Here is a 23,459-nt window from a genome sequence, read left to right on the forward strand (position 1 = left end):
CGTTCTGGAAGGTATTGCGAAGACGAACATGAAGAACAAAAATCAGTAGAGATGAGAGACAGCGCATCGGAAAGTAGCTATGAGCCCTCTGATAGCGAAGAAATCGAGCGCCCCAATCGCTGGACTGGTCCCCCCTCAACATGGCAATCCCTTACAGCCCAAGAACGCGGTCTTGCTGCGTCTTTGATTGAGCTACGGAACAGGGATCTGAGTCTTCACCTATATAATGCATTTGCTCTCAAAAGGCGAGCTCGTAAGTACCGTGAACTCAAAAGAGCAGATGCCGCCTTGTCACGATCAGGCGAAAATCCTGAAGACAGAGAAGGGAGTGAAGGAGCTGATGACGTGGAGGACGTTGAAGGGAATGGATGGTCCCCACCGAAGGTTTGGACGGCCTGGCCTCTGCCTCCGGATTTGGTGCCTAGGACAGATGAGCACGTGGGCCCGGAAGATGAAGACGAGGCATTCACTTTCAAGCGAAGAGAAAGGGAACGGCCGAGTAGGGAGTTGGAAGATGTGTTGGTGGGATCTGCGTTGAAAATTGCAAAAGAGAAATGGGAGGCAAGGGATTGGGCAGAGAGTTGGGAGGGTGTTGACGATGTCGATAATAATGATGAGGGGCTAGAATCTGGAATGAAAGCGAGAACAGAAGAAGCTCACGATTCGCCCCATGAAGAGGAACCGAATGGCCCCATCGTTGGAGGCGCAAATGAAGATTCTATCATCAAGGAACCTTCTCAGCCTCCTCCAGAAACAACAATCATGAGAGCAGTTCTTTCAGCAGATGACCAGCGCTCCAGAGATCTTCTCCGACCTTCAATCCGCCACACCCTCACAAAACTTGATGCCGTCCTCATGGCTCTCCATCACGCGCGCAAGATCTGTCATCATTATGGTTCGGGCTCCGAAGCCAATACCGATGATGATGATCGCACACCCAGCGTTGCTCCAGACTCATTGACGCCAACGAAGAGATCCAGAGGTAGGCCCCGAAAATTCGAAAACTTGGCCTCACGCCCAAAGTCAAGCGCCGTTCAAACCTCTGAAGATGTCGATGTTGAGCTTTGGCGACCCAAGACCTCGAATCGTGGACGGCCACGGAAGAAGTACGAACGTCTGGATGGGGAGACGCAAGAGGAGTACTTGATACGCGTTGCTAGAATTCAGAAGAAGCCTCTCCCAGTTTTCGCACCACCTCGCGTTACGGAAACTCCAGAATTACCTCCGGAGAGACAGAGAAGAGTGCCATCCAGGGGAAGGAGACTTGGTGTCAGGGATTGGAGTGAGGTATTAGGTTCTGCTGCTCTAGTTGGATTTCCGCCGGACGTCATAGCTCGAGCAACTCAGAGATGCGCAGATATGTTTGGTGAGGGGATGACGATGCTGAAGTTGTTGGAGACTCCGCCCGAGTCAACGGAAGCTGATCTCTTGACAATATATCAACCAGAGGAGATATCTGATCTTCGTGACGAGTCTGAGGAAACTTCAGATAGCGGTGACGGCGAGGAGAGATTTAACAGGAGGCATGCTATTCGGAAGCCCAAGAAATACCGCCCAGGGCTATACGCTTGCCTCTGCCCAATCGAAGGTTGTCCGAGACAGGCTCGAGGATTCAACCATATTTCTAACCTCATGGGGCATCTTAGGAAGGCTCATGACTTAAAGGAAGGCGACATTGATGATTTGTTGGATAATGACGAGGAGATGCATGGAGCTGTACATGTCGATGGGTTCTTGAAGCCAATGAGGAATCCGAGAGGTGTAAGGGGGGTGGACAAAGGCTCCAGAAAGAAGGGAAGATGGATTAAGAATAACGCTGAGGAGGATGAAAAGACTGAGATCGTGGAATCCGAAGAGGGCGGGAGAGATCAAGACATATCATCGGAGTCTACTTGAATGTAGGAACTTGATTACCCTGACAAGCATGATGAATGAACCCTGACTAGTGTGCTGATTGGGCGACTTGTGTGCTTTCTCTATTCGGTTCTTTACTCATCCACACATGTGACAGATATCATATCTAAGGATACTTTCTTAAACTCAGCGCCCATCTTGCATTTGATAACTGCTATATTTGCCGACCTACCTACCTACCTTGCTCAGCAAACCGGTATACATTATATATTAGAAGGAAAGCTGTCACATACGACCACAGACTGAGGAGAATTGGGCATCCCGTCCGCTCTGCCATACACAAGCCTCAGATCGGTAGATTAGTAGTTGGGTGGGTGACCACCAGCGAATACCTACTGTTGTATGTTTTTTTCTTTTTTTTTCCCGTGTCCTGTAAAAGTATGTGTAGGCACGAATCTAATTGTTTTCCTATTACATTTCGGTATCGCAATCCTTCAAAAGTGTGAAGGCAAGAGAGGTAGTGCCCGCGTACGCATCTCACTTATTCTCTGCACTGTTTCTGGTCCCAAATGTTGATGCTCTTTTGCCGCCGTGGTGAGGTAAACCTGTCTTCCTTTTCCCTCCCAGTATAGGTACCCAGTTATTCACGAGGTCAAAATACAAATGAGGGCAGGACTTTACAGGGCGCACTGTACCCTACAAAAAATGATGGAAATGAATTAGAATTGTTTTTTTTGGTCGAACAAACGTCAGGCTAGCTATAACATGCAATTCTTTCTAAGTCTCAGAAGAACATCATTGCATCTTCTGCTTTATCCTCGTCTAAGTCGGAACCACATGGTCCCCAGGACTCGTTCATATTACCAGAAATGGAGTCCCCTGTACCGTAGAATTTGCTGCAGCTCTCAGATTCGCTCTTACATACTTTGCTATTACACTTTTGGATATTGATTGAGCGGTTCTGACATCCACACTATTCGTCTGTCAGTTAAGATTCTACCAGGTGGCTCTATACTTACCCCTCCCGGGTATATCTTTCCAGGGGTCTTCCAACGCTCAAGTTCTGTCTTCACTCTCGTCCTCATTTTGGCAGCCTCGTAGGCAGCAAGCGTATCGATTCGTACATTGTCGATAAAATGGTGACATGACTGTAGGTTGACTACCATAGCCTCGTGCTGGGCGGCAGTATCTGGAACCCAGCGCTGGCAGGTTTGAAGCATCGCTACCAAAAGACATCGGAGCGTCTACCGGCTTCCACTTGAATTTCCAAGGCACATTGCCTTCAGATACCACCTGCTCAATGATATCTCCTGCTTCAGTCGACGAAGCAGGACCATGAGAAGGACTGCTAGTCGTTCTTTGGACATCTTCATTAGCCTTGATCCCGGTCGCTTTTGCCAGTTTTGATTTGAGGGATATGCGAAAGACTCTATCAGATGAAGTTCGAGCCTGTTTGGGTGATCGACTTCTTTCTTCTTCGGCATCAGAGGCAGACAGCGTGAACGATCTTCTTTGCCGACCACCACCACCTCGAATGCGAACATCGTCTTTCTCGCCAACGGCATCTCTATCAGTTCGCCCCTTTTCGTCCTCTGTCTCTGAATCGGATTTCGGTCCAGGCCATTCAGTTCCCGACCCAACTTCCGGAGTTGGGGGTGTGATGATGATAGTTGGTGGAGTGGATACAAGTATCTCCAGATCCTCGTCTTTCTCAATAATGACCTCTAGAGGTCGTGAAAGGCAAACCACGGCATTCCTCCTCCAATTGCGATGGTTCCTATTGGTTCCAGACATGCTGACTGGTTACTGAAGAAATCGAATTGAGTGGAAGTACTGGTTTTCGGTGAGGTTTTGGCCGATTTTTGTTGAAGGATGCTCAGCCTTATACGTAGAGGGATGAATGAGTGGGGAGAAACTCAGTGAATCTGGCTATCGGAAACAGCAGACGATGATACATTTTCCTCTTGTCTTTCGAGAATGACATCTCTTTACAGACTTGACTCTAGTTTCGAGGGGACTTGTCATACCAAGTTTGTTGAAAGTTATAGCAGGCTTGCTTAACACTTGTTATTCATATGAGGTTTTGAATCACCCTGCTCCTATGTGAGAGAAATAGTCACTCATTCTGATCTGCTCTGGTTTCATGAAAGTGTTTTGGGTATTCAAAGGCCATGTTACCACGGCAAGATACTACGTCTCATTTCGCAACAGTAGTCACGCCACGCAATCGCCATGATCTTATTTTATTTCAGCCTACAATACCTTAGTTTTGAAACCATCATTTGATTTGCTATTGGCAAGAAACTGAGTCAAGCATCGAGTCCGAAACAATCAGATCCTCCAGATCTCAAGCAACCTCGCTTTTCACCTGTGAGCTGCTCACCCAATCACCCACCACGTCCATCCCGCTATCTTTCCTCCTATACAGGCCGTGGTTATCTGAACCCCGTACTAGATGGCCCAAGAATGCTCAGAGACATCGTCTTCGGTATGTGCATCTTCTCGCACGGTGCAATTAGCCTCATTATTCGCTCGAGATTCTTTCACCTCAGAGTTCAGAACCAGCTTCTCAGCAGGCACAGATGAATCAGATTTCTCGTTATCAGGACCGATGGTCTGTCTCTTCTTCTTCGATAGGTTCTTGCTTGGTACCTAGTCCTGACTCGTCTGAAGATGAAGGGGGCGAGCGAGAGCGATATATTAATCTCATGATGTTGGATCCTGTCGAGGATGAGCAGGGGTGGGGGGATGGTTTTCGGCTTAAGTGCAGTCAGCTCTTTAACCTTAGGGAAAGGGAGTACGTACCTTAACTAAGGACCTACTTGTATGCGTTTCCTGTGTAGTTGTGGCGCTCACAGAGTGCAAGTATCGAATTCAGAAACGCGTCAGGCCCGTTCGACTCATGGATGTATAACACGGCTGCGTTTCTTCATCGACAGATTCTCATTCAATGCACAATTTATCGCGATCAAAGATATATTTGTCCGGGAAGACAGCGTTAGACTGCGATTGCTTTGAGTGATTGTTCGTCGAGTCCGATGAAGTAAGTATGCAAGTAAGTGAGTGTCCTGAGTATTCGGCTGGCGCCCTATCTATATGATTCCTCCGCCCACTCCTCTCAAAATCGTAGAAGAGCAGCACAATTAGGGGCTCGATATCTCTCTTGGGTGTCTTTGAGTAATATTTATAAAAAAAAGAAATCTCAGGTGCGCACACCTCACTGATGGAAGTGCAGAGAAGGGCAGAAGTGGTGACTACCTCACCTACCTACCTAGGTAGGTACCTGGGCATATTCCGGAGTCGTAGTCTTCACATCGCATCGCAAACCTCCCAGCACAGATCGCAGACCAGGAGCAGCCATCGCGAATCTCTCATCTCGCATACCAGATCGACCATCTCATGCATGTCCGTCGTCGGAATCCCGGGTACAGACAGAATCTATCCAATCTAACCAATCTATCTTGCATTCCTGTACTCAACCGCTTTAATCAATCGATGATATCGGTCTTCGCTCAGGGACGGAACCAACCATGCCCGTGGTCCGGTCAAACGTGCTACAGGTCAGCGGGTAAGTGCGCCAGAGAATAGATAGTGTCAGACAAATGATCTTGAAGGGAGGGAGTGCTTCAATGATGATGATGTTGATAGTCGAGAAGAGGAAAAAGAGAAGCGGGACCTGGGATTCGCTTCTCTTTGCTTCTTGGTAGGGCTGCCAAGGCGAGAAATGGGGGTGGGAATCTGCAGCAACCAGATCGTCAGTCGACGACGCGCGCTTGATCACTAGGCAAGGCAATGCCGGTACCAGTAGGCTCAAGTGCCTGCATAGGAAGAAGCTTCGATGGAGTGCCGATTGGAGGCGTCTGAGAAGATTGGACGCAGTTGCTTGGTTGGATGGGCGGGCGCATCTTCAAAGTAGATGCGTTCGTGCGGCTTGGCGTATAGGACGGGCGAGGAGCAGTTCACGTTTGTCCCAACGAATAGGAGGGAACCGTGGCGGTCTCTCATTCTGTCATATTCAGGGACTGCGGCAATGACAATCAGCAGCCGCGCTTCTCTATCATCGTGCCTCGTCCCGATCCGAAAACCGCCGATAAGATCGATATTCCTGTCCCCCGGTCGAGCCGCAACGTCGGGTGCATGCATGCCTGTCAAGTGAGATCCCAAGCGCTGTTAGCCGCCATGTACATCATCATCCCTGGCCGCCGATTGCTCGAGTGCTTCTGTGCAGCGCAGATGCTGTTTCCGCCCGACGGCCTCGATGGATGACGGTCGTGCCACCGCAGCAGGCTCAACGGCAGCTTGCCCCAATGAATGTATTGAGGGAAATAAGAAGCGAAATGTGACAATGGGATGAGGCTACGACTTTGCGTTCGTGACAACCCCCCAAGTGCTCACCGCTGGCTGTCTCGGATAGGGCCGCTCAACAGTATCGCTCGCCAGCAACAGGGCAGATGATCATCTGAGAACGTGTATTTGAAGCGCTTCGAACCACTGAGCAATATATCTTGAACACAAATGACAGAGCAGGAGCGCGGAGATGCTTCACAGGGGACAGCTTGAAGGCCAGTGCCTAAGACGAGTCCAGCCACCAGCGTGGTCGGCTCTCACTGTCGCCGCGGCAGTCAGAAAAGGACAAGGGCAGAGAAGTCACCAAGAACGACATGACAGCTGACAAGGAGAAACTATACGGCTCATGAGAAATATGAGAGGGTGCGCGGACAGTAGAAGCCTCCGAGGTTGTGTGCTACCGTGGTACGTGCGTGTCAACTCACGAAGGCATTCTCATGTTTCTAGCTTGAACAACAAATTGTCGCCGTACAGTACAAGAGCGCAATTCCGAGCCTACTCAGACCCATCATCAAAATGGTTCGGAAAAAGTCAAGAGATCAGGACGGCCACCGGGAGGATGAGGCATCCAACCTTTTCTCCGAGATTGCCATTGTCCTCGAAATTGATGAGACTTTTTTTTCAGCCCGCTCAGAGATCCCTTCTCCGTCGTCTCACCTGAACGAACCTAGGTGCGAACACCCGACTTCTTCGAGCGCTCCCTCTCTTCCCATCCCATTGCTCATCGGCCCATCCCATCGCTCATCGGCTTATTCCCATCCAAAAAGCTTCAGCGATCCTACTTACAATAGTATAGCCATTCAACCGCGCATGCCAGACCCCACCGGCACCACGCCGCAAGCCCCAAGGCCCGGAAGTAGTCAGAAAAAAAAAAAAGGATAAGGGGAGACGCAGAAATTTCCCTCCTGAATCAATCATTGGGCGGTCAGGAACCACGCAAGCCCACATGCTTCTACTCACCGCCAAGAAAATTTCCATGGTTTTCGAGAGCCCCCTTTCCTGGCAATCGCGCTTCCATTCGACCGGCGCGCACTAATGAATGGCCGAGCGCCGCTCCGCTGGCCCGCGGGAAAGGATAGCCGTTCTGCAGGGAACGGAGGACTGACTTGCTTCGTCCGCTCTGGGAGGGGGAGGGGGGGGGGGTTGGTTTGGATGGGTTTTATTTATACTGGATGGATATACGGTATAATATAGGTGTAAATACCCGAGGTAAAATGCGGTAAAATACCCAAGGTAGGCAGGTACACTCCGTAGGCGCGGATGGATGGATGGATGAATGGATGGGTGGATGGGTGGATAGTTCACTCACTGGTAGGTAGCAAAGCAAGCAAAGTAGAGGTGAGAGAGACAGATGTCTTCTCCTCGTCAGACCTTCCTACACCTCCCCCACGCACAAAAAGACAGACAGGAAAGGAAAAGGAAAAGAAATCGTTATTACTGATGATTATTATTGAGTGATAATGCAGCTAAGGCATCCTACCTAGCCAACACATTCGCAACCGTCCCTGTTCAGAAGAAGCAGCGCGTTCAGCCATATCCTCCTCAATCCTATCTCGGATATCCTGCCCTACCTACCCACCGTACCTTTCATACCTATTCGACAAGAACGGCCATCCGGAACTGACTACTGCTCTTTCTGCAGTGCTATCTACCTTGCGTGCTTGAGATCTTGCAGTGCCGGCGTCTCAGGGATTCGAAATGTGGACTTATGGGCTTATGATGGTTGGCGGATGGATAGAACCAGTTGGTTTTGTTTGTTGGAACGGTTCTGGATAATAGATACATACACACGGTAGGGAATGAATGAATTTGGAATCTGAAATTGGGTATTTGATTGATGTGTGTGGTATATATGATTAATTGAAATGAAGGTAGGTCAGGAGCAATAGTAAAGGCGGCATGGATATCACTTCTCAGAAGGATCCCGTTTTGTATTGCATTGAATGAAGGTTTCAAAAGGGACTTCATCATTCATCGTCAGTGAGTTATTGTTGTTACTAAGAGGAAAAGCTCAACCACGAATGATTTGATTCGATTTCCATCCAACTCGGATATCTCAGATCAGGTCAGGTCAGGGAGGCAGACTGGCCATGTCCTACCATCCTCGTAATTCTCGGCGGAGAGGAGATTGGAATTTCAGGGGAAATACGCGCTTGCCAGGCATGCATGTTGGAGAGGAGAGATGGAAGAGCTGGGGAAGACAGGGAATAGTAATCAGAACAGTACGGTATAGGTAAGGTAGGTAAGACAACAAACAGGAGATGAGCGTTGGTTGTTGGTAAGTGAGCGCGCGCTAAATCAGATGGCGTTGAATCGAGTCTCTCAATTATATGCGTGGATGGATGGAAGCCAAGAAGATCAACACTACTCCTCCAGACAACCACGCACGCGTGAGAACGACAAGATCAGGAGGGCGTCTGTCCCCGGCTTCTGCGTGCGCCTCTTTTTCCCCGCAAGAGCTTCCCCACACATGATGAAGCTGTGCCTCGGCGATGATCCGCTCAGACTACTGAGAGAGGCATCGCATTTGCCAATAATAGCGACGCCCGGCAGCCTCGGCTTGCATTGATCCCTCCGTATTGGTTGGTTTCTCATACGAAGAGTCGGGGTAAGATCCATATTTGTAAGGGATTCGAGACGCCCGCAAAGGACCCCTTCGAAGCTCAGGAGTAGAGGGAGTAGGATGATCGCAATCCAGGCCTTGGTGGTGGATTATTTGTAACAATAATAAGAAGCACGAGGAGATGGAGAACGGCATGTCCGGGGATGATTATGTAATTAGACGTGAGGCTTGGGGAAGACGAAAAAACTGGAGCTTTGCCAGAGAGGCGGGATCGTCTGGTGTTTTCCCGGTTTTTCCTGGGGTACTCCGTATCCGTACAGCCAAGGAACCAAGCAAATAGCATTATTCTTCTGGACCTGCCGGTTCCTTCATACGGCAGCATAACTGACCTGTGTGCGATGATGTGGGTTGCCCTCCCGATGATGCGCCTGGACTAATCAGCCGTGCACCGCAGGGTGACCAGCACGGGCGGAGATGCAGAGAGCCGGATGTGGTGTGCACAAGTACAGTCTTCACAGAATTGTGAGAGGGCGAGGGAGGATGGGGAGGGGGGATAGAGAGAACCTGGCAGTTAGAGAGATCAAGACACTGTGCATACATACATACATACATAGGTAGTAGGTACATATGCCATATACTGTATTGTGCCTAATCACACCCTGCACAAAGTACACGATCGAGAGCGTGGATTGGTAATTGGCAGATTGATATTGATAATTGAGGAGACTTATCAACGTGCATCTGTACCACTTCCCGCTCGAGTCTAGCCCCGGCGCGAGGCTCTGGGGACGGAGCAAGATAGAGCTGCAATAGCAGGAAGTGCCGGGCGGACCCCCTTGCAAGTTTGCCAATCGTGTTGGTGCCCACTGCCAGGGTACGTACTGTACGGAGCGGAGTGGCCAAGTTCACCGGTGCCATACGTTATCCCTCCCACCCCCCGGCTTCTTCGCACGGTTATTAATCCGCGTGTTATTGTTGAATCATGATGATGTTTGGCTGGGGCGTATTCTTGCGTATTCCTGTATTCCTGCTATTCTTGCGTATTCTTGCTTGGAGGACGTATATCTCTGGATATCTCTGTATATCTCTGCCTTATCCGATGGGTTTTCTCCACTCCTACCTCACGTCTCTCCTCTCCCGTACGGAGTAAGAAGATCCCAAGGTCCCCATCCGCGACGGCTTCTGCCGTGGAAGGGCAGTTGATTGACAGACATGGCGCATGGGTCTTGGGCGTACCAGTGGATGTACTACCGTTGCTTGGCTTGAGGGCGTGCACCTGGTCTCTGGTATCCTCGAAGCTCGTCGGTCGCCGGCAGGCCAAGAGGAAGAGACAGGGATAACTCCAGGAAGAAATCTGGCTCTGATTAATATTCTGTGGTTCTGTGGGAGGGGTTCACTTGGAGATTCTACCTTGCTTCTCTAGTACTGTACATGAACATTGATCGGGGTCTGTTGGGCCCTGGTAAGCCCAAGCCACGATGATCTGACATTTATTCCCAGAAGCACGCCTGGATGCGTCGAATTACCCCCAATTACCCCGTATTGCCCCCCCTCCTGGTCAATTTTAACCGCTCTTAACCGCCGTCCGCTGGTAAATCCGTATTAATAATATAAAATCAGCGACGGTAAAACTTCACTGCTCCGCGCCCCACCAGGCCCAGTAGTGCAGCTGCCGGGGCCCCATATTATTCCCCATTGCCCATGGCGCGCTATTCCCCGCTAATCCCGGATCGTCGATTGTCCTCCTCGAGTCCGTCCCGTCTGTCCAGTCGAAACCCCGTTGACCCCGTCCATTCAGGTTCAGTCCCCATTCAGTCTCCATCCAACTGATTCTGATTATTCCAATCCAATCCAGCCCAGCATCTCCACTTACAGCAGCCCGGAGACGCACAAGTCGCCCAGCGTCGCAGTCCCCAGCTTAGCTCTCTCTGCCAGCTCCGCCTGCTTTGCCCCAGGATCCATTATAGCCTATTTGACGGAGCTGGCAGAGTATACCTTACTACTGTATATAAATCCTACATCCCCTCCCTTCTCTCCCTCCTTGAGTCGTGCTAATTAATCTCTCTTCTTTTAATAGCTTTCTCCTGTCTCTCCCTCCCTCCTCTCCTCCCCTCCCCTCCCAGGAACAACAACAACAACAAAAACAACAAATACAAAAACACTATCCGCCCACACCATGGCTACCTCCAGTGGTTCCGACTCCAAGGAGTACGAGAACGGCACCTCCGCAACCTTCGACCACGCCGCCGGCCTCAACTCCTCGCAGACCGCTGCCCAGCGCGAGCGCGCTCGTTTTGACTATGGCGGAAATCCCTTGGCCCACACCAACACGGGCGATTCGGCGCGGTTCCCGGCTTTCGGTGGTGAGTTCCAACCAGGTCTCTACAAACCCACCACTGGCCGCAAGTTTGGTAATCCGGCCCCGCTGGGCTTGAGCGCCTTCGCCCTGACCACCTTCGTCCTCTCCCTCATCAACATTGGCGTGAAGAATGTGCACGAACCTAACATCGTGGTGGCATTGGCTTTCGGGTACGGCGGGCTCGTCCAGCTGCTCGCTGGCATGTGGTACGTCTGCTCACCGTAATGAGACTTCTGTAGCAAGCGCTGATCAATTGCGTAGGGAGATGGCAGTAGGGAACACTTTTGGTGCCACGGCGCTCTCCTCCTATGGCGGCTTCTGGCTCTCCTTCGCGATCCTGCTCACTCCGGGCGGCTTCCAGATCGAGGCGGCATACACCGGGGCGACGGCCGGCTCGAACGACTTCACCAATGCCTTCGGCTTCTTCCTCGCCGGCTGGTTTGTCTTCACGAGTATCCTGCTGCTCTGTACGCTGCGTTCCACCGTCGCCTTCTTCCTGCTCTTCTTCTTCCTCGATCTCACCTTCCTGCTGCTCTCCATCGGCTACCTGTACGGCCAGGATGGCGCTCCCAAGGCCGTGGTCATCAAGGCTGGGGGCTACTTTGGCATCTTCGCTGCCTTCATGTCGTGGTACAATGCGCTGGCCGGTATCGCGGATGACAGGTATGTATTCGCCGCAACAATGTATCGATTCCAGTGGCTGACCGCTCACCCCGCAGCAACTCCTTCTTCGTCATTCCCGTCGCACACTTCCCATGGTCCGTCAAGGGCCGCGAGCGGCGCGCCGTCACCAAGAGCGAGCGCGAGACGGCATAATGCATTTCCTCGAACCTCTATCATCATATTCGTTTATTTGGGATGGCGTTCACGACCTACGACTGAGATACCAGGATTGGATGCTCTGATGGGATGGCATAGGATATAATTGTGTGCGGGGAGATGTTTAATGGTTGTTGGTCCCTGGGCTGGGTTCCGACGGACTGAAATGTGGGCTAGCTGGGCATCGGAAGTGGGGTGCCAAGTCTGGGTATTAAATGCGGTTTATTTTCGTCGAGAGACGTGTAGATGGGCTGCGCATGCCTGTGAGGGTAATTGATTTATTTCGGGTGATCTGCTGCGTGTGTTTGATTTTGTTTCGAATTGCTTGTGTATGTCGGGTCGTGAATTACCTTTTCCCTACCCCGATATTTGCTCCCCTCTCTCCTCTCTCTACTCCGCATCTCCAAGATATATTATACAATCCCATCCCTCTTCCTACCTTTCCCCACAAACTTTAACCCCATAAACAATGTCTCTGATGTTCAAATGCACAACCCATCTATATATACCTCCTCTAAATCCCAACCCCAATCGTCCCAACCCCTAAATCCCAAACCCGATCTTCTTAACTCCTAAAATACCATCCCCCAAAGATTCTAAACTCAATTCATTTGAATCCAAGTTATCCTTCTCTCATTTTTTTCCCCTACTTCTTTCCTTAGTTACTTATTTATTTATTTAAACTGACTTACCTACATTGCTTATCCTCGGTATACTAGGTATAGTGTCAAGAAGGTAAGGTAAGACAGAGAGAGACGCACGCAGTAGATAGATTTCTGTGGCTTTGAAATTACTTTATTCATTCAGCATTTTCCTTCCTTTCTCCTAGCCTTCCCCTCCCCCCCCCCCCCGCCCTCTTCACTCACCCACAAAAGAAGAAACAAATCCCAAAATCCCAAAATCCCAAAATCCCAAAATCACTAAATCACCAAATCCCACCCTCCCTTACCTTACCTACCTAAGTCAAGTAATTCTCAAATTCCAGCTCTAGAACAGGTTTGGTGGGGTTCAAGAGAGTTTCGTGGTAAGTAAGGTAAGGTAAGGTAAGGTAAGGTAGGGCTTTTTCTTGATTTCACACCCCTCTTATAGTGAAGAGAGATAAAGTATGAGATTAGTTTATTCATGATTTTATAGTCTGGGGTTATAAGGTAGTTGTTTTGTTTTTGTGCTAAGGTATGTATGTCATGAAGAGAAAAGGAAGAGAGAAGGGAGGGAGGGAGAATAAGGAAAGGGCCTACCTAAATCGACGCAGGACTTACCTATAAGGAAATGAGAAGAGATGAGAAGAGATGAAAAGAGATAGATGAGAAGAGGTGAAAAGAGGTAAGAAGAGGTGAAAAGAGGTGAAAAGCATAGTAGAAGAGATAACTAATCTAAATCAAAACACATCTTTCTTTCTTTCTCTCTCTCTCTCCCCCACAAAAACTCTTACCTGCTCTTAATTGAATCTGATTCTACAGAGGAGCGGGGATAGGTAGAAAGCCAAGGTATAGTATGTATGTATATTCAAAAATAAGAAAATAAATCCCTTTCCCTCTCTCTTCCCTTCTTAGAAAGATGAAGAGAGAAATTCAAAATAAAAGATGAATAGATGAAGAGAAAAGAGAAAATGGAGAATAGAGAATAGAGAATAAACCAGGAACACCCCCCTCCCTTACTTCCCATATCACTCCTCCTATCCATCACCACCCCACCCTGACACCATTCAAACCCCCCTTTCCCCCTCCCCCCCCCCCCCCCCTTCCTCAACCCCTCCACCCCAGAAACAAACAAATCCAAGTCTGGTACCCACGACCAAAAGAAAGGAATCTATCTATCTGTGGCTGCGGGACGATGATGCTGTACAGTATGTGTGATATCTCTCCCTTGCATGAACTATACCAGGGGTCTCGATAAGCGTTGTATAGGAAGACAGGCAGGGACGGCGAATATTGCGGGGAAATAGGAGCTAGCTAATCAAAGGACCAGGAAACAGGCAGGGCTCGCTGAAAGCCAACATGATGCGCGCGCGGTTGGGAAGTGAATGAATCCCTTGCAGTTCGAGGAGACAAGAGATAACTGCGCTGTTTGTTATAAACATGTCATCGCGCTCGCGAGTCTGTTGTACGTGATATAAACCTTCTACAGAGTACATACATATCGCACGGTGCTTTTTATCCACCAGAAGCTATTTTGAGTTTGCGGGCCCTGCCGTCCCGTCTTGCTCTATCAGATCAGCCACCCCGCACTACCCCGCATTCCGCGATGACGAAGACGCAACCGAGAAAGGGAAATTCGCTGCAGGAGGCGTGTGCTCTGGAGCCGGTGCCGGGGAGCGGGGATAATAGCTTCACGGCGAGAATTGCTTGGGATTGGTGTGGACCGCAGTAAGACCCTCCGGAGAGAAGAGGAGATTGATGAGCACGAAAGAAGACGAGAAATTCAAAAGGAGAAAGAAAATGAAACATGAAAGAAAAGCAACACCGGCTAACACCACCAGAGCCGCACTTGGTGGATACCTCACCACGCTTATCTTCACTGCCGCCCGCAGATACATGCTTGCCAAGCATCCCGCGCTCCCACAACCCGATCCCATCGCCTCGCACGTCCAATTCGTGCATGGCGTCACTAAACAGACCCTAACTGTCCGTCTCACTATCATGGAGATCAGTCTCGGCGCCCGCGTCTCCATTCTCCAGATCTCGCTCGCGACCACTCTTCAGCTTTGCGTCCTGGCCGTGCTGACCATGGGTAATCTGGCTACCGAACAAGGCGTCAGTCTGCCCGCGCGCCCGACAATCCCGAAGCACCAGATCCCAGACCGAGAGCGCGACTGCATGCCGGATGTCCCGCCGGAGTGGATGCGTCCTTTCGTGCCGATGGCGTTCCAGGGCGACAACCGCATACTGAAGGGGGCTCGGGGCGCGGCATGGGACGCACGCTTCGGGAGGAATGTCAGGGAGAAGTGGTGTGCTCGGACGGATGCTGATGGTTTCGATGTCCTCTCTCTTGGCTGCTTGCTTGATTCCGTATGTCTCGGTTCCCGAGTCTAGCCCGCAAGCTGATGGTGTCTAGTTCATGGCAGCGCCGGGCAATTACTTCCCAGACCGGCATGACAATAAGGTTGGGATTGGGTACCCGACGTTGTGCATGTCGAGTGAGATCAAGAAGGATCCAAAAGGGACCAAGTGGTTGTTCATGAAGATCGCCGCCCACGAGATCAAGAACGGCAGGTTTGATACGGATGTCTATGTTGTAGATGAGGAGGGAGAGTTAGTAGCGTTGAGCAAGCATGTCTCGCTCATCACGGAGGTAAAGGGGAAGTCGTTAGATATGAGTAAGGCTGTGAAGCTGTGAAGCTGTGATTTAGGAGTATACTAGAATTCAACTAAAAGCCATCCTTAGTGTATGATGTCACTCATGAGACTTCTCGTGATGCCCGGGGATTGCCATATAAGAAGATTAGAAATCACACCAAGAACAACCAAGAAACACACAGAATAGACTGAGAAGCAGACTGGGAAACAGACTCGAAAACCAGGAGATAAATATCCCTCAAGTAAAACGTGAGTAGGAGAGCGAGAGATCACTTCAGCCCCCCTTCATAACTCAAGCATGGACATCATCGTCTTGTTCGACGAGTCGTAACTTCTGCTACAGAGCCTCTCGAATCATAATATGAGAAGAAGACCCCATGAAAACAACATCACAGCATCCCGACAAGCCTCAACAGCAGTCACTCCCCAATCCAGCGCATCCTGCTAGTTCCCGACCTCAGGTTGGTCGATCCGATAGAGGACGCTGGCCGTGTTGAGATAGGCCTCGTATTCAACGTCGTCGGGCGTCGTATCGTGATGATAATGCCCGCCCTCGCCATGATCCGAGAAGCAATGCGTGTGTTCCATGCGCAGGGCCAGACCCGGATCATAGGAGTGGAAGACGGTCAAGCAGACCATTGGGGCCTCCATCTCATAGAAGCGCAGCCACTTGTGCGAGTCCTTCATGTCCAGCGGCGTCTTGCTGAAATCCGGCATGACGTGCATGGACGCCTTGCCCCTCTTGATGAGGAAGACGCCGCCCATGCTGACCTGACGCTCCCCATACCTGGCTCGGAGCGTCTGTTGGATGGCGGCGAGGAAGTTGGCCTCCCCTATGCGCCGCTTGGCGACGATCTTGATGACATCGCCCGGGCTGCCGTCGCTGCCGAACAGATTGGCCATGAGGGCGCAGTCGGTGGAGTTGGAGGGGATCTTGTCGCAGACGCACTTCCCAGTGGTCTCGTCGACCTTGGCGAAATGGGTCAGGTTGACCAGCTCGCCGGCCTCGTAGCCCAGGTTCGGCATCAGCTCGGTATTGACGCCCAGGACGTGGAAGGGGCCGGCGCCAGCGCCGAGCACGAAGCCTTTCGCGGGCGACATCTCCATCAGCGACATCAGGTCGAGCAGCGAATACTTCCGGTCGAACTTGGGCGTCGGATGGAGGTTGGGAGGGCCGCCCACGTCGGCGATGCGCTGGTTGCCGCTGAGGCCTCTGGACGCGAGGTGGAAGGGCGGCGCGCGCAGGTCGGGACACGGGGCGACGACGGCGGTTACATCTTGGAAGTGGGTTTTGAGGCCGGCGTCGAGGACGGTGGCTAGATCATGGAGATCGGGAGCGGCGAGAAAGTGTTTCTTGACCCTCCAGGGACCCATGATGATATATAGAAGCGGTGTCGCCGCGGCACTTCTCAAAAGCTACCTCCTTAAACCCGAGTCCTTCGCACAGTTGAAGGTGTCCCTGTCGTGTCCAGTCTTCGTGGGATTAGTTCGGGATTGAATTGACATGTGTCCTGATACACACCGTCCTCTTCGACCGTCTCACCGGTGCATCGCATCTCGAGTGTTAAGGTATCGGTACTCCGTGGAGAAGACGGGTTTCGGAGAAACAGGCGATATCACGTGCCATAGATCCCGTGCCGCGGTGGAAAATGCGGGGGGAAGCGTGAAGGAGGCATGACGCTGGACCGGATGCGGATCTTCAAGTTCGCAGTTTGATAGTAGAATAGTTCGAAAAAAGGACAAGAAGAACACATGTCCCCACGGTTCATGCCACTCCTACCCTAGGGATTAGACTCGGGCGCTTGGCTCAACGACTCAACATTGTTGGTCGCCTCAACACCTTGGCACGGCCGTCAGGGCCCGGACGCTGGATCCAGGAACTCCTCCGGGGCGCACGAGTCACGCTGTTCTCTCCTGAATGCTGTGCGCACTGCGATGTTCTGCATACAAAGTATTCATTGCAGTACATATATGTATGTATGTACATGTACGTATGTATGTAGCATGTATAAGAGAGACCAGCCATGCGGTACGATAAGGCAGGAGAAAGGAGAGAGAACAGATCACTTCCTGGCATCGACAACCCCCTTACCTGCACATATGCACGGCATCCATGATCCGCCCGATATCAATCAATCAATCAATATTATTACAGGACTGCAGCAAAGACAATACTAATCTATCTATAAGCGACACCGACTGATAGTCTGATATTGACACTACTGACTACTCCGTCCCACCGAATCATAAAAAAAGCCTTCCAACTTGTTTCTAAGAAACTTCTGAAAGTTCTGTGGTGCCTTCTAATCTCCTTCCAGAAGCCCCGTCGGACCCGCTCGCGCCCGGAATGCAGGGGCAAGGGGTCGGCGCTCGGGATGTGCTATTTCCAGGACATTGCCGGACGGGTTTATTGGATCTTACTGTCGTATTATGATCATTTATATTGCACTCTATTGGAGGCATTATTGATATTATCATCTGTATTGTAATATATTGTAATCTATTGTATTGCATTGTATTGTGATTCTAGTAGTGGTCACTCTAGTCTGGCGTACACAATCCTATAGCGACAGTAGTCTGCCAAGCACCAAGACCTCGTCTTTCCCAGTTTGCTCGCTCGTACAGGGCAGCGATTCGCAGATAGCAGCATCACACGAGCATCAGTGGCAGCCCTCGGTACGAAGAACAAAAAAGGGAAAGAAAAAACGTGGGAAAATGCCCGACGGCGACGATCATGACGGGGCACTACTCCATAACGGTCAGTCAGTCCCTGATGACGGCAAGCCTTATCCGACGCCTTGCTCTAGCCTCGGGGGGCCCTCAGCTGGACCAGCGTTGTTTGCGCGACGAACAAACGGAGGAGTACTGAGGACCGAGAGCTGAGGACCAAGTAAGTGCTCGAGAGTCTCAGCTCTGGCTCGGTCGTCCCGATCATCCCAGGACGCGTCGTGCTCGCTCGCTCGCTCGCTCGCGCCTGGACCCTGAATCCAGAACAGAAGAAGTTTGAGGATTCTAGAAGGAGTGGAGAAAGAGGGAGAAAGCGGACGGTGGAGCATGGGAGGAAAAAGGTAAAATTTATCCAACGGAAATAGAATTTTTCCTCCCTCCTCCCCCTGTCTCCTGCCCAGCAAGCCAGGACAAACGGGTAACAAAGTACGGGGTACAACGGTACAACGGTGTCGCTCGGATGCGCCAGACGGTTTGGGCATAGCAGGAGTGGCCGCCGGGGTTTGGAATCGTGGATAGACTGATAGACTCTAGAGCATCATGTCAGACACGGGCCTCTCTTGCCGGGTACCTGGACACTGGAAGAGACGAGACGACAGATGCGGCGGTGGTGATCATGCGGTGTCCGTCTCTCTTCCAATCCTTTCCGAGGCTTGACGTTTGCGGGACCCTGCATGTTCCGACGATATGTACTCTTAACGTGCATGCAGTAGTTCGAGGGAAAAGCAGGAAATAAGTAGAGGTCGGTGTAGATTCTCAAGAGCATATCTATTGATTCTGTACATCTATACAGTGTACCTGGTAGATTCTAAAGCGTATTCAAAATAGATGCTCAATAGTCTTCAAATGTAGCTAGCTGCCTATCGACCGAGAGAATCGACTGGAATGAATGCCCTATCATGATCATGTGACCCCCACCCTTCTAGCCCCGACGCCGGCGCCTGAGGCTGCGGCACCAACAGGCCTCGAGCCACGTGTGACAGACGTGGCACGGCCCCCTCTTCGCGCGTGACTCCCTCCACTTAGGCTGACGTAAGGGGCCAGCAGAGGGGGGAGGACCATGAAACGCCGATGGTGCCTGGAGTCCCAGAAGATGGGCGGTATCAGATGACTCTTGTGTTCAGAGCTGAGGGGTATTTATTAGAAATAGGTGTGTTGAGGGTAATAAAATAGAGTTTAATAACAACAATAATAATATGACCATAAATACCGATATTAGCAATACTGTCAATAAATGTCAAATGATTTGGAAACGGAGAAAAAAAAAAGAAAAAAAAATGAAAGAAAGGGAAAAAGAAAAAAAAGGACGATCGCCTCGCCCTGATTGCCGTGCTCCGCCTGACGTCGGGTGCTCGCCCCAGCTGACTCTGCCCCTGTCGTGCCGGAGATCAGCCGACGGGACCGCCAGGGGTCGCAGCCAATCATGATGCGCGCGAAGGGGCTTTCCAACCCTTTCGCCTAGCCCTGTTTCGCTCTTCCGTCATGCCAAGACGTCGCTCATCTCCCACATCTCTGATCGGTCGGTGTCGCTGTCGCTGACCGCTGTCCAGGCCCCCGTCACTGATAATTTCCCCACGTTACATAAAGCCTCTGGCTTCCCCCGACCCGGGCGAGAGGGCAAAAGGTTCACTACTACTCACTCAGCCTCACAGTCTCAAATACTCCATCCGATCCGCTTGCGTCAACCAGTCTCACTATCGTCGGCCCTTGAGTTCCGAAGATCCAGCTCCGTCATCCAACTCTTATATACCTTACCTACACATATAAATCAGCTCGCCCGCCTCCCGAGACTTGAACTCGACAGCCACACACACAAGTCTTCTACAACAAGAACCATCTCCTCGGAATCAACATCAACACCAACACCAACATCAATCCAACTCACATCAACATGCCTGCACTCCACCGCCCCTCGCAGCTCCCGCCCTGCCCGGGCCCGCCCCCGTCGCGCCCTCTGCCTCCTCTCCCCAAGTAGAGACGCCGGCCTCCTTCCATCTTCAAACACTCGATCATGATCATTTGATCATCCGAACATCTTGGGCACATAAATTCACTCTCCGGGCAAAACAAAACCACTCTTGTTTCCATGCATCCGCGCATTCCTCGACCGTGTGATTCTACCCACACGGGGGCACCTCGTCATTCCGCTTGATGCCCCCAAGACCAGAGCAGCCGTGGGCTGACGGCAGACTTTCAACCACCATGAATCAAAGGTTCTGAACAGCAACCCGGCGCAGGTGGTCTGCAATCCTCCCTCCGCCCCCTGCATGGTCTACCCGCCCTCATGGCGGGAACTTCTTTTCCTCTGCGCTGCAGCTGCGGGGTCTGCCCCCGCGATGCAGCAGTCTGTCTTCCACAGCTCTTCACCGCGAACAGCCTCGCGCTCGCCTCTCCGGGCAACACATCCTGCACCGAGCCGGCTCGCTGCACGCTCTTCCTTCGACCTTCTGTACCATTTCTCCCAATACCATCACCTGTAATCGACTTTCGTTCGACCTGTCTGTACAATATCGGCGTTCATATTTTGCGGTGGGCACATTGGGGGGGTTCGGATATGTGGATCTGCAGGCTTGTTGGGATTGGATTTGACGGGATACCCAGGCTATCTGGGACTATATTTCAGGGATTAATTGCATATGCAGTCTGGGCCTAGCCTCGCTTTAGCAGATGCATCAGAATTTAACCTATTTGATGGAAATATCATGCTGCCTCCTGTGACTACTGTACATGAATGCGCGCCTCACTCTTCTCCCTTTTTTACCTCCCATTCTGATCTTCCATTCTGATCTTCAATTCTGAATTCTATGTTGTCTCATCCATCATCCATCACCCCTCGCAACCCCCTCCCCCCTCCCCCTCAGCCCGGCCCAGCCCAGGCCAGCTCAGCTCGACAGACCAATAACCATTACACAATAAACCTCCGCACCCCTCACGTAGCCCAACCTCCCCTCCCCCCGCGCCTCTTACCTCGCTGTAGCAGGCAAAGTGTAGTGTAGACTGTGTAGCAGAACACCCAATATATTACGCGACGTCAGCGCCCGTCAATCGCTGCCGCATAGGGAGCGCTGATACGCTGGCGCGTGGCCCTGATCTACATTCCTGGGGCGGGATGATGGGGACGTGGAATTTGGAATGAAATGGGGATTTGAAATTGCATTATTTATTGGAGGGGGACCGCATGGATGGGCGGTGGATGGACGGTGTAGATGTATAATTACCTAGGTATGCGGTGAGGGATATGCGTTGAGTGAGTGATGTGTGAGGAAGGCTGCGGTGAGAACGGTGACCCGAGTCGCTGGGTGGCCTGGCGTGGCCTGAGGTGTCCCTGCATCACGCGCGGGACGGGAAAACGGGGAAACTGCGGATCCCCTCGACATCACGTGAACACGTGCGCGCAAAACCCGGTCAATCAACCTACCTATTGCAGAACCTCAGGTCCCATCAACCGCATCACCCCCATCACTTACCCATCCGCCCGCCATGGTCTTCGAACTGCACGTCTGGGGTCCCGCCTTCTCCCTCCCCTCCATCGATCCCCATTGTCTGGCCGCCATCGCCTACCTCCAACAAGCCGTGCCGCGCGGCGAATGGCAGCTCGTCGCGAGCAGCAATCCTACGTTGAGCCCGACCAGTACGTTCGACCGCCCCCATTGCGAGCGTCACTAACACGCGCAGATGAGTTGCCTGCGTTGAGGGATGGCGAGAGATGGATTGGCGGGTTCCGAAACATCATCCACTACATCGCGCAGGTTTCCCAAGGGCAGTGGGTGCTTGATGCGGGATTGTCAGAGCAGGAGGCTGCGGATTGCATAGCGTAGGATGAGCATGAGCTTGAACACCTCTCTGCGTGGAACACGGCGCTGACTCTTTCACGGCAGCTTCTCCTCGTTCGTGGAATCGCAGGGCCAGCCTCTGCTCGACCTCTCCCTCTACGTCTCCTCGGAGAACTACGCCGGCGTGACTCGCCCTCTTTATAATACCATCCAACCCTTCCCGCTCCCATACCTCACCCCGCCTTCCATCCGCGCTGCGGCCAAGCTGCGAACGGAGCATTTGGGCCTCTCGGGCCTGGATATCGACTCGGAGGAGGGCTCACCCAAGGATAACTCCATCATCCCCGCCAGTCTCCGCACGCCTCGAACGACCGTCTCCAGCCTGCTCGCCACGACCCCCGAGATCAACGCGCGTATTCGCCTCGATGCTCTGGCGCAGAGTTTCCTGGGCCCGCTGCAGGATCTACTAGGCGAGAAGAGATATCTGGTATCTGAGCGGCAGTTCTCCAGCCTGGACTGCCTCGCTCTGGGTTATCTCTCGCTCATGCTCCTTCCGGAGCTGCCTCAGCCCTGGCTCGCGAAGTCGGTGCGCGCCCACTCGCCCCAACTCTGCGCCTGGATCCAAGATCTCAGCAGCCGCATCTTCGGCCCCTCCGTTACTCCCGCCGCCGCCCTCCTCACCTCCTCCTCCTCCTCCACCTCTCCCGACCCGTCCGCCCTCCCCTGGAAAATCCCAGACACCGGCGGCCTCCTCGGCATCACCACCACCTACCTCACGACCCTCGCCGACTCCCTCCCCGTCCTCGGCCAACACCGTCTCGATTCCAAAATGCGACGCCAGAACGCCAACACCAAGACCCCGACCCGCGACCTCTCCCCCGCGTCCTCCTGGCCCACCGTAACCCTTCTTGGCGGCCTCCTCGCGGGCGTCGCGTCCCTAGCTGTGCTTTTCCTCAAACGCGGCTTGTTCGAGGAAGAGGAGACGAGGGGGGGGCAAGGCTTGGATGCGTTTGGTGAGGCGGGCGCGGCGTTGTCGTTCTTGGCTGATCAGATGGATGAGCAGGTTAGGAGGGATCGCGCGCAGGCTGTGGGGGGAGAAGTGGATGTGGTGGTTGGGGTGGAGGGGGGGTTATAGGGGGGGTTATAACGAGAGGTGGTTTATGTTATGTACCTATGTATGTATGATAGGGTTAGATGGCTAGTTTAGCTAATCGTGTAAGAATAGCGAGTTTCACATGTTATTTATTATTATCTTTCTCTCTAGATAGGTATGTCTTTTATTGTGTGATTAATGAGTTGATAAGTGTTTAGGTCCGGCCCCTAACATAATTAACCCGCACCCCCCCCCCCCCTTTTCTTCCCAAATCCAATAATCCCCTCTAGCAGACAGACAGACGACACCATGCATACAATCCAAAAAATCTAAATCTAAATATGAAAAGGAAGTAGTATATGGTTCTTCTTATTATTTTTAGAGGTAAAGAAGATAGAGAGAGGGGGGAGGGCGTAATGTATCGTAATGTATCGTAACGTAGAATACCTAAAGATAAAAGATAAGGAAGCCTAACTATCCTATCCTGTCCTATACTTTTTCCTAGGTACTTTTTCCTATCTACCTATCTCTAAGCTTCCCCTTTTAATCTAAGATTCTTGTACTTTCGCACATTAGGTAGATAAAGAGATAAAGATATTTAATAAAAATATTCTTAACGTCTAGTTTT

The 23,459-nt window shown here is 51.6% G+C and overlaps 9 protein-coding genes across 9 annotated transcripts; 6 read left to right on the plus strand and 3 right to left on the minus strand.

Annotated features, from left to right (window-relative positions):
• Positions 1-23: 23 nt before the first annotated feature.
• Positions 24-1,963, plus strand: M430DRAFT_124290 (hypothetical protein). Its single transcript, XM_024861911.1, has 3 exons — positions 24-262; positions 335-580; positions 626-1,963. The coding sequence occupies exons 1-3, from the start codon at positions 52-54 to the stop codon at positions 1,894-1,896; spliced, it is 1,728 nt and encodes a 575-aa protein (XP_024719956.1). The 5' UTR covers positions 24-51; the 3' UTR covers positions 1,897-1,963.
• Positions 1,964-2,638: 675 nt separating this feature from the next.
• On the minus strand, positions 2,639-3,648 carry M430DRAFT_29330 (hypothetical protein; the record flags this gene model as incomplete). The annotated part of the gene is made up of 3 exons (XM_024865868.1): positions 2,639-2,827; positions 2,874-3,056; positions 3,103-3,648. 3 exons carry the CDS (start codon positions 3,646-3,648, stop codon positions 2,639-2,641), a joined length of 918 nt encoding a protein of 305 aa, XP_024719957.1.
• A 3,722-nt stretch (positions 3,649-7,370) lies between these two features.
• M430DRAFT_260219 (hypothetical protein) lies at positions 7,371-7,752 on the plus strand. Its single transcript, XM_024865329.1, has one exon. The coding sequence runs from the start codon at positions 7,462-7,464 to the stop codon at positions 7,657-7,659; it is 198 nt and encodes a 65-aa protein (XP_024719958.1). The 5' UTR covers positions 7,371-7,461; the 3' UTR covers positions 7,660-7,752.
• Positions 7,753-10,940: 3,188 nt separating this feature from the next.
• Positions 10,941-12,188, plus strand: M430DRAFT_51961 (hypothetical protein; the record flags this gene model as incomplete). Its single annotated transcript, XM_024868269.1, has 4 exons — positions 10,941-11,329; positions 11,385-11,786; positions 11,843-11,923; positions 12,179-12,188. 4 exons carry the CDS (start codon positions 10,941-10,943, stop codon positions 12,186-12,188), a joined length of 882 nt encoding a protein of 293 aa, XP_024719959.1.
• Positions 12,189-13,416: 1,228 nt separating this feature from the next.
• Positions 13,417-13,628, minus strand: M430DRAFT_260273 (hypothetical protein; the record flags this gene model as incomplete). The annotated part of the gene is made up of 1 exon (XM_024865332.1): positions 13,417-13,628. The coding sequence occupies one exon, from the start codon at positions 13,623-13,625 to the stop codon at positions 13,449-13,451; it is 177 nt and encodes a 58-aa protein (XP_024719960.1). The 3' UTR covers positions 13,417-13,448.
• A 374-nt stretch (positions 13,629-14,002) lies between these two features.
• On the plus strand, positions 14,003-15,332 carry M430DRAFT_36019 (hypothetical protein). The gene has a single exon (XM_024866851.1). It carries the CDS (start codon positions 14,381-14,383, stop codon positions 14,972-14,974), a length of 594 nt encoding a protein of 197 aa, XP_024719961.1. The 5' UTR covers positions 14,003-14,380; the 3' UTR covers positions 14,975-15,332.
• Positions 15,333-15,682: 350 nt separating this feature from the next.
• M430DRAFT_104629 (hypothetical protein) lies at positions 15,683-16,612 on the minus strand (the record flags this gene model as incomplete). The annotated part of the gene is made up of 1 exon (XM_024860938.1): positions 15,683-16,612. One exon carries the CDS (start codon positions 16,610-16,612, stop codon positions 15,683-15,685), a length of 930 nt encoding a protein of 309 aa, XP_024719962.1.
• A 3,379-nt stretch (positions 16,613-19,991) lies between these two features.
• M430DRAFT_260308 (hypothetical protein) lies at positions 19,992-21,032 on the plus strand. Its single transcript, XM_024865333.1, has one exon. It carries the CDS (start codon positions 20,250-20,252, stop codon positions 20,616-20,618), a length of 369 nt encoding a protein of 122 aa, XP_024719963.1. The 5' UTR covers positions 19,992-20,249; the 3' UTR covers positions 20,619-21,032.
• Positions 21,033-21,445: 413 nt separating this feature from the next.
• On the plus strand, positions 21,446-22,873 carry M430DRAFT_104828 (hypothetical protein; the record flags this gene model as incomplete). The annotated part of the gene is made up of 3 exons (XM_024860960.1): positions 21,446-21,596; positions 21,641-21,779; positions 21,844-22,873. 3 exons carry the CDS (start codon positions 21,446-21,448, stop codon positions 22,871-22,873), a joined length of 1,320 nt encoding a protein of 439 aa, XP_024719964.1.
• Positions 22,874-23,459: the final 586 nt, after the last annotated feature.

Source organism: Amorphotheca resinae (assembly GCF_003019875.1).
Source record: "Amorphotheca resinae ATCC 22711 unplaced genomic scaffold M430scaffold_8, whole genome shotgun sequence".
Classification (NCBI taxonomy): Eukaryota; Fungi; Ascomycota; class Leotiomycetes; order Helotiales; family Amorphothecaceae; genus Amorphotheca; species Amorphotheca resinae.